The sequence below is a fragment of the Xiphias gladius genome, chromosome 11, assembly GCF_016859285.1.
Source record: "Xiphias gladius isolate SHS-SW01 ecotype Sanya breed wild chromosome 11, ASM1685928v1, whole genome shotgun sequence".
NCBI classification, from domain to species: Eukaryota; Metazoa; Chordata; class Actinopteri; order Istiophoriformes; family Xiphiidae; genus Xiphias; species Xiphias gladius.
Window position 1 is genome coordinate 13,125,760 of NC_053410.1, and position 9,316 is coordinate 13,135,075.

The following is a 9,316-nucleotide window of genomic DNA, read 5'->3' on the forward strand; positions in this document are numbered from 1 at the left end:
AGAAGCAACAAGGTGCTTAATAAAAAATTGTGATGTAAAAAATAAAAAAGAAGCTACTGTCAAAAATCATAGCAACTTGTTGGTTAGTTATTAAATGGAAAATGTAGATTCTATTATAACTGCACACATAACGCAGAAATCGTTGTTGACAAACTATGCACTGTGACATAAAGTATTTTCAGAAATTATCTGACAACAGCACTTCTAAAGAAAAAAAAAAATCCATATGGAAAATGTATCTCATATGAAGAATGTCCAAAAAGCACATGAGTTTATATATCACTTCACCATGTGAAAAACTCTTTTCATTGGCTATTATTTTATACACCTTCCCTTAGTGCTGTATAGTGACATGTGGTATTTGACATTTCTGGTGACCTTGGCGTCTTTACTGATATGCCTGTCTGCACGACATACATTTCTATACTGATCCCCCATGAGTTGGCCAAACGGGTTAAGGATCTCTGAATGTTTTTTTTTATCTTCATCTTGCTGCTGACATATTGGAGCCGCAGCAACTCTAGCATTTCCCTCTCCTTTCTGGATATCTCGTGCTTGTTCATTGAAAGTCTCCTGTCTACATGCCTGTACTGATTGGGATCTACCTCTGCTGTTCATGCTCTGCTCACTTGTCTCACCCAAATCTAACAATGCTGTGAGACCGCTGCACTTGTGACATCACCGTACATATTTAAAAAGTGTGCAGATATTGTTTGAACATTCCTTGAGGATTCCTAGAGGGCAGATTTCTGTAGATACCGCACAGTACTTCTCGCAGCTTTACGTCTCCACTTCTGCAGACTTCTTTTAGTTATCGCTGTGGTCATGTTTGTATGTCTTGATGGGAGCAGCAGAGCGGTCAGGTGGGCTGAGTTCAAATTTTTCCTGTCACCATGTAACCGGCCTGTTGAACTGCCCTTGAGCAAATTCGTGCCGGCCCCCACTATTTGAGCATGATTTGGTCAGAGGTGGGCAAACAAAAAGAGAATCTCCTAGAAAGAGGCTTTAATTTTTGTTATCAGCTCATCTTTCAGCCATTTGAAAGGCTCTGTGCACTTGGTCCCTCTGCTGGAAAATTATTTTATGGCAAGTCAGCACAGCCAACGCCGTGCATCCCCCCTTTTGTTCTGTGGGTAAAGTATTAAATGTGTTTTGTTGGTTTGGAGTTGGCGGTTTTGGCAGAAAACCTCCGCAGCCTGCTACAGAGTGCAGCCACCAGTCTGAGTCCGGTCCAAATGTACTGTAAGTGGTCCCACCAGTGCTGATCTCTGTTGCCCCGACAGTGACATCAGCCCTCTGTCTATTGGCTGCCGGCTGTCAGGCCATCCTCTTCACGGCATGTAACACCTCAGTGTGGTCCCACAGCCAGTCAGAGTTCAGACACTTCACTGTGGTTAGCTTGGCACTTGCAAACTTGTGCAACCTGGATTTGTGAACTTAGATTATGGTCCTGCTGCTGCAAGCAGTTTGTAATGCACACATTTGCTTGGGATATATATATATATAAATATATATATGGGATATTTATATATAAAAACTTCCTATCATGTCCAGTTACTTTCACTCACATTCCTGCTCAGACGATTTCATTCGTGCAAAAGCTACAAGATCAGCTAATTTTCTCATTTAGAGCAAATAGTTTAGCTACTTAAGATAATAATGGAATTTTGCTGATATAGTTATTGGTTATTGGAAATAACTTGTTTGAATGAAATACAGTCCCACTGGTGATGGGCTCTGTGAGGGACTCATATCCCGTATTAAAAGAACTAAAACAACAGGATGGATCCCGCTTTTGTCTCCTTTTACTTGTCATTCCTCCTTAAATCTTAATCCAAAAACATCCCTCAGAAGTCCCCTCCCCGCTCCAAATCACTTTTTCTCTAATCCTAATATGCACACAAGAAGATTGCTAAAGGGCTGCCGGTGCCAAAGGAGAGGGACCCGCGGGTCAGACGGGGTTACTGGGGAATAACCCTTCATCCAGTGTTGGGTAGGGACGGTCTGGATTAGCGATGCAAATGTCCCGTATCTGATCAATAGCGAGGCCTTCACTCCGTCCCAATCCACCTTTTATGGTCTGATGGGGGAATCGCATGTCTTTTAAATTCCCCTGACGCACCTAAACAAATGAAAGTCATCTTATTCTGAAGTTTAGATGATTAAAATATCGCATTAAAACGAGAAAAAAATGCGGAAAAAATATCATCTGGTAGGCCAAGTCTCAGTGAAGTGAAATCCACAAAACACTCGTATCCCATACGGAATTTACCTATAAGACTGATTATTGATTCCTCATTAAGTTCTCATACAAGTGGAACAAAGACCTCTGATTACCATACACTGTACCAATTTTTTTAATTTGCAGTTGTCCGATGTAATAACTTAAAACCTCATGGAATCATCATCCAGTAGCTGCGTAGATCTGGGCAAAGTGTAAAATGTTATTTCTTGATGATTATACTGAGGAACAGCCACGCATCCACATGCAGTTGACCCCCTTTGTGGAAATGAATTATGCTCCGATACATATGTCGCCGATTTTGTACATTTAATGCAGCAGTTTGAAATGAAGCGGCCAAATGCCACTTTCGAGACTGTTATAGCCCCGTCGTCTTCCGTCTGATTATAGTCCCTTTGTTTCAGGATGATAATCACTGATTCAATCAAACTTTTGTTAAAGCACGAATTACTTCCTCAAGAACAAATAGTATGGACCGATTTTTATTTATTTTTTTTACAGTCCTATCAAACTAACAGTTCGTCACCCAGAGGACTATCCTCCACTAATCCCCGACAATCATCTGCGCGTTAGATAGCTTAAATAAACATTTTTTTTTTTTCCTGACCAGAAATTCAGGGGATCAGTGTTACACTTTCCCCGTAGGATTAAACAGATCTTCCTCTGCTCTTGAATGGAGGCAGGGAACCCACCGTTGCCCGGCCCTGAAGGCCCAGGGTGCCCTTTTGATCATTTCAGTCTCTCCTTGGTGCAATACTTCTGATTGGCCGAGAGAGTAAGAAGGGGGAAAATCTTTAATTAAGCAGATAATCTCTTGTTGGGACGAGAGCAGCTCCATTTCAGAGCCCCCTCCTTGAATCTTGGGAGCCCTGGTCTAGTCTGATGTACTGGTAGCTCAGTTGCCTCTCCATCGTTAGACTTTTCTGCAGGCTTTGGACGGGCTCAGAGTTACCGTCACCCCCCTCACCTGTCAGGATGTTCATGCATTTGGAGGTTTTCTATTACATTTTCATTCTCCTGGCTCACATGAGGTCGTGCTGCTGCTGGTAAGTTTGATTTATTACGCAATATTATTTCTTTTTTCTCTCTATTCTTTATTTTTCTTTCTTCTTTGGCAAGTGGAAATTAGTAAATTACTTAATTTAGCACCCTGCTTTTTTTTTTACAGAAATGGTAACTGGATTGTTTGATTAATTACACCAGTACCACTATTTAATAAGGCAATAAAGAGTTTACAAGTTGTGACAAATGGCTTTCTTAATGGTGACCAAATCATTCAGTAAAGTGATACAGATCAGTTGTACTCATTGGTAAGAACAACTCTTGGGTTGGCAGGTTGTTAAAACTCCTTTTGGCTGGTTTGACCATCTGAATGCTTATTTTTAGAAAAGGGCAGCAGATGATTTGGACCAAAGTCCATTTATTTACAACTTAGCAACACATGAAATTGCAGACTTGATGGGTTCAAACTATCTATTAATAACTTATTAACATTTATAACAGCAGATTGGATGGCTTATTATTAGAAACCCATGAGCATTAATAAATGGACTACAGACATTTATAACTGAGTCATCTCCAAATAAAAAGGATCAAGATCCTTTGTATATGTCCACATAAAAAGGATAAACACCAGCCAGTGGGATTTTACACAACCTGGCAACCCAGAGTTTCAGTTAATCAAGTGTTAGTAACATAGACATTGCCCCCAGTGTGCTTCATATCATATATTTCTAGATTCTTTCTACAAAGTCAGCAGCATGTTGTTCACCAAGGTTTGGATGCCCACTGGTGTCACGGTTTAACATGTTACAAAGCGCACTAATGAGAGATGTTAGCAGAGGAATTTGTGAAGGACACTGAGCTTCCCTGAGTGAATAAGCTGTCTCCTTTTCCAGGTCAGTGAATAATTTCTTGATGACTGGACCCAAGGTAAGCTAACTTTCTTTTGATCTTTTCTCCCTGTCCTTTCCCCCCCCCCAAAAGAGCGAAGGAGGGAAGACATGGTTTCTGCATTTTTTTTTTTGTCAGTGCCGGCCTGTTTTCCCTCGTGATACCTTAAGTGTATGGACAAGCTCTGGTGCCTGTTGTATGCGACAATGGCACTAATGATATATCAGTGATATTCTTGGCCCTTTGTGATTTTCTTTCCCCCTCCGCACACTTGACCTTATTCAGAGGCTCTGTGTATCTGTGGGTTGAATGTGTTAAGAGGCGGGGGCAGGCATTGCTGTAGTGGGTGGTCATCATTAGTGAGCAAGACCCCTGTGAAAGAGGTGGTACTCCATCTTGCCAAAGGCCACTTGAGACATATTAGTTATATTATCATTCGCACGGCCTGAACAAGTAGCGGAGTGGCGGGCGAAAGCCAAGGACAGACCATACTGGTTTAAGAGAGCTCTGCAATGCATTGTATTCACTAGAGTTTAAAAAGTAAAATATTGTTTGAATTAGTTCAGATTGTTTTTTGTCATAACACTGACAATAAGTTTCATCCCGATCTCCAAAAAGTTGAGGACTTGTTGATATATTTTTTAATTCTTGAAAAGGCTAGTGGTAAGACACATTTTAAAACTTCCAAAGTATTCCTTTGTGGCCTTTTTGTCCCGGTCAAGGAAATTACACGACAGAGACTTATCTCGAGGTGAAGAATAAAACATCTGACACTGGTACGAAGATACAAATGTGAAAGACGCTGACACTGATTCATACCACTGTTCTTAGTTTTCTTTCATATACAAGATTTGATTTTGTGAACCCAGAGTCAGCTCAGAAATCCCAGAAGTGCTCTCACACTTTGTTGGATCTATGACTACTGACTCTCTTGAAGTGGAATCTGTCTCACATTTTTTTTCATCAGGTAAATCTCTGCTGAAGATGATGCTAATTTTCATTTCATAAAGCGGCTATATCTGCTTATCAAATCACACCAGATGCTTCAGAACCATCTCATCTTCTTAAATCATGTTGTCGTTTTCGCATGGCGTGGGGTGCCTGTGTATTATTTTTTGGGCTTAATATTTCCCCTGTCTCTGCTGCCGAAGGCATACCTGATCTACTCCAGCAGTGTGGCAGCAGGAGCTCAGAGTGGCATAGAGGAGTGCAAATACCAGTTTGCATGGGACCGCTGGAACTGCCCTGAGAGAGCTCTGCAGCTGTCCACGCACAGCAGCCTGCGCAGCGGTAAGTCCAGACTCCCCAGAGACCAGCCCACCTCAAACACCAGCTCAAACAACATCTCTGCAGAGAGAGGCTCCAGAACTGGATGGGAAAGATGGCTAATGGATTGTCAAAGATGTTCAAAAAGTGTTTCTTAACTGTGTTTCAAGTTCTGTTATATCTCTCGGGGGGAGTTTTTTTTTTTTTTTGTCCTTTTGTGAAATGGAGATGTTTGCTTAGTCAAAACAAAGACATTCATCATCCTTTGGGATAGTTACAGCAGCCACGGTCACTAGAGGCAAAACAAACACACTAATCCATTTCACAACATCCCCCAGAAGAACTGCCTCTGTTTGCAGCTTATGAAAGCATTTACAGAGATTCACAAGACAAAGAGTCAAATGTGTTAGGCAACACAAAATCAGCTTAATTTAGGCACAGTTTAGAAATGCAAATACCATTCAGTCTGGTTTAAATTTTTAGAGCAGACTATGGGAAACCGACTGATCAAGTCAAATTTTTTCAAGCCACTTATACATGAAAAGTACACCTAAATATGTAATATGTCAATTGAGACCTGTTATGCAGGTAATTAAACTTACCGAGAGAAGGGGGTGGTGATAAAATAACCTACAATGAGTGATCTATGCGATAGTTAACGAGTCTGTCTGTTGACAGCGAATCGGGAGACAGCATTTGTTCATGCCATCAGCTCTGCTGGAGTCATGTACACTTTAACCAGGAACTGCAGTCTTGGAGACTTCGACAACTGTGGCTGCGATGACAGCAGGAACGGACAACGGGGTAAGATACGGACACAAATCTGTGCATAAGTACCCACAGCGGAGCTGACATGTCAGAGGGTACATTTTGAATAGCAATGAGAACAGATGATTTTATTCTTTCACGTTCTCCCAGGTGGTCATGGTTGGCTCTGGGGTGGCTGCAGTGACAATGTTGGGTTTGGGGAGGCCATCTCCAAACAGTTTGTGGATGCCTTGGAGACTGGGCAGGATGCACGGGCAGCCATGAATCTCCATAATAACGAGGCCGGGCGCAAGGTACAGTAGGTGCTCCTAATACACTCCATCAGAGATGAGCCCCTACTATAACATGCAGGACAATTATGAGATGTTAATACCTTGATTTGAGCCATACAGTATTTAAAACTGGGTGGCGCCTTGCTTGAAATTTTGGGAATCCCTCCCGGCCCTCCAACTGATTGCACAGTGTAAAGCACCTTTTGAATAATTTTTCCCCGCTCAGAATTACACTGAGTGTGCCACCCAAGCATCCCTTTGACGTGGCTATAAGTGAGGTGCCACTCGTCCCCAATAATAACAGTGTGCTCGGTGTACCAGAAGGGCCTATTTACCAGTGCTGAATGCCCCTTATGACAATACCTCAGCTCAAGAATCTCAGGATCACTGGTGCAGGCTTAATTAGAGATCCTGGGGCGCCAGACATTGCACAGCATTCTGTATTGTACTGCTTTTTAAAATAAGTGTTTAGTTTTTATTCTTGCAATAAGGATCCCACATTTATGTTGGTCTTTGTTTGGCCCCGGGGGAGACTGAGGGGACCACAGGCGTGCAGCTGAAATGCTCTTTGTTTGTGGTGCCTTTGCTCCCCCCTGTTGGGCCCTAGGATCCCCATGGCACCTGGAGCATCATTGTAACAGAAAAAAATGGGGATAGAAAGAGAGAAAAACTCCTTTTTCATTTCTCCACTCAATGGGACTCTCCATTGGGTCTTCTCACACTAGAAAACATGTTGATAATGAACATGCTAAATAAATACTCCTATTTCTTTTGGGGGCACAATTGGACTCAATGTGAAACTTTGATTCAGCCTCACCTCAGCAGAAAGTTCATCCCCTCCTCACGAAAAGAAAACGTTCCTTTTCAACTGACAGCTGTTTGCGTCGGGTAAAGTCAGGAGACACTGAGGAACGACAAAGAAACTCAGCAATGGACCTTGAAACTATCATTTCTTCCTTTCAGTGTATTCATCCCTTTTTTACTTTACTAGAAAACTTTGAGAATACATGCAGTTAATTCGACTACACATCAGTCAAGAGACAATGGACATCCTTTCTTTTACACACACACACACACACACACACACACACACACACACACACACACACACACACACACACACACACTCTCTTATGCACATTTATACCTAAATAGACAGAAATACAACTACAGAATCATTTTCTTTATATTTTGACACCGTTTTTCATATGCAAAACATATTTTTTCATATTTTTCATATGAAAACATATTATTCTTCAACACTGTTGTAATGTAAAATGAATCTTCCCTTTTTACCTCTCCAGGCTGTTAAAGGGACCATGCAGAGGACATGCAAGTGCCACGGGGTGTCAGGGAGCTGCACCACGCAGACCTGCTGGCTGCAGCTGCCAGAGTTCAGGGAGGTGGGGAACTATTTGAAGGAAAAGTACCACAGGGCTTTGAAAGTGGATCTCCTCCGAGGAGCTGGGAACAGTGCGGCCAGCCGGGGGGCAATCGCTGAGACCTTTAGCTCCATCTCTCGTAAGGAGCTGGTCCACCTCGAGGACTCCCCCGATTACTGCCTGGAAAACCGCACTCTGGGCCTGCCAGGCACCGAAGGCCGCGAGTGCCTCAAGAAGGGCAAGAACCTGAGCAAATGGGAGAAACGGAGCTGCAAGAGGCTATGTGGAGAGTGCGGGCTGGCTGTGGAGGAGCGCAAAGCTGAGATGGTGTCGAGCTGTAATTGTAAATTCCACTGGTGCTGCGCGGTGAAGTGTGAGCAGTGCAGAAAGACAGTGACCAAGTACTTTTGTGTAAAGAAAGGAGGTCAGAGGGAAAGGAATGAGAGTGCCGGCAGCCGCCGAAAGAACCTCAGACTGAGGAAGAAGCACTGAGCATCTTCATCACCTTTCCCCTGCTGTACCGCTGCAGCTCCCGTCAACACCCAGACTCTCTGTGCAGGCTCAGATAATGTGTGTTATGGACAAAAACTTAGCAAAAAAACTATTCCCAACCATCTTCATTGTCAATTTTGTATTAAACGTTAAAGACAGTGGGATGTGCACAAAGCCACATGATAGAGCCCATGAGAAGGGGAGGTTTTTACAACTTTTGGTATAAATGTATTTAAGATATATTTTTATACTTTTTACAACATTTTGATAAGTCACCGGGCATTTGAAGAGACTTTCTCTGACTTAAAAATTCTCCACAACATGATTTATTTATTTTCAAATCTACGCAAAAAGCTTTGGGAAAAAGGAAACCGTTATCATTTCTGGAGTGATGGATGATTTGACTTTTGAGCAATGGCATAATTAGCTTTTAAAAATCACAGTTTTCAAGAAAGCGTCAGGTTGTACTCCCATGAATGCTAAAGACTGTCAGCCATCACTGCCAAGTCTTGAATTTATTAGAAACATTTTCACATTATTAGACACAGTCTGCTCTCCCGTCGTCTGGCTCGCCCTGACCTTTGCTGCCCTCTTGATGTATTTAATTGTATATAAAATGAAGCACTTTGTACTGTACATTCATAATTTATTGCACAGCATTTCTTAGTTTTGCTTGATTGTTAGTTGCCTTTGTGGTTTCCTTTCTATTAAAATGTAATGAAAGAATAATAAATCCCTCAATCTTATATATCATACAGCCTGAAGAAAGTGCTCATCCTTTAACATCTCTTTGTGACAGTATTACCTGATGGCCTGCATTAAACACAACCTAATTTTTTCCTCATTGTTAACACTGGGGTTAGGATACTCTGGGCCAAAGCAACAACAATGGAAAACCTTCCAGCGTACTCTTCCTTCCATCACATCTTTCTCAATTTCGCCTCAACAAATACCTCCCGTTCTCGCCCTCATCATGGTAATCCTCAAAGAGCCCCCTAACT

At 42.2% G+C, this 9,316-nt stretch overlaps 1 protein-coding gene across 1 annotated transcript; it reads left to right on the forward strand.

Annotated features, from left to right (window-relative positions):
* The first annotated feature begins 3,217 nt into the window (after positions 1-3,217).
* wnt8b (wingless-type MMTV integration site family, member 8b) lies at positions 3,218-8,315 on the forward strand. Its single transcript, XM_040139546.1, has 6 exons — positions 3,218-3,288; positions 4,141-4,174; positions 5,287-5,425; positions 6,080-6,205; positions 6,320-6,462; positions 7,746-8,315. The coding sequence occupies exons 1-6, from the start codon at positions 3,218-3,220 to the stop codon at positions 8,313-8,315; spliced, it is 1,083 nt and encodes a 360-aa protein (XP_039995480.1).
* Positions 8,316-9,316: the final 1,001 nt, after the last annotated feature.

What these genes read in the sequence shown, in the direction of transcription:
- wnt8b (XM_040139546.1), top strand. Translation starts at nt 3,218, where the DNA reads ATGTTCATGCATTTGGAGGTTTTCTATTACATTTTCATTCTCCTGGCT. An exon ending in ATGAGGTCGTGCTGCTGCTG is followed by an intron (nt 3,289 to 4,140) that starts GTAAGTTTGATT and finishes CTCCTTTTCCAG; the next exon opens with GTCAGTGAATAATTTCTTGA. An exon ending in CAGCAGGAACGGACAACGGG is followed by an intron (nt 6,206 to 6,319) that starts GTAAGATACGGA and finishes ACGTTCTCCCAG; the next exon opens with GTGGTCATGGTTGGCTCTGG.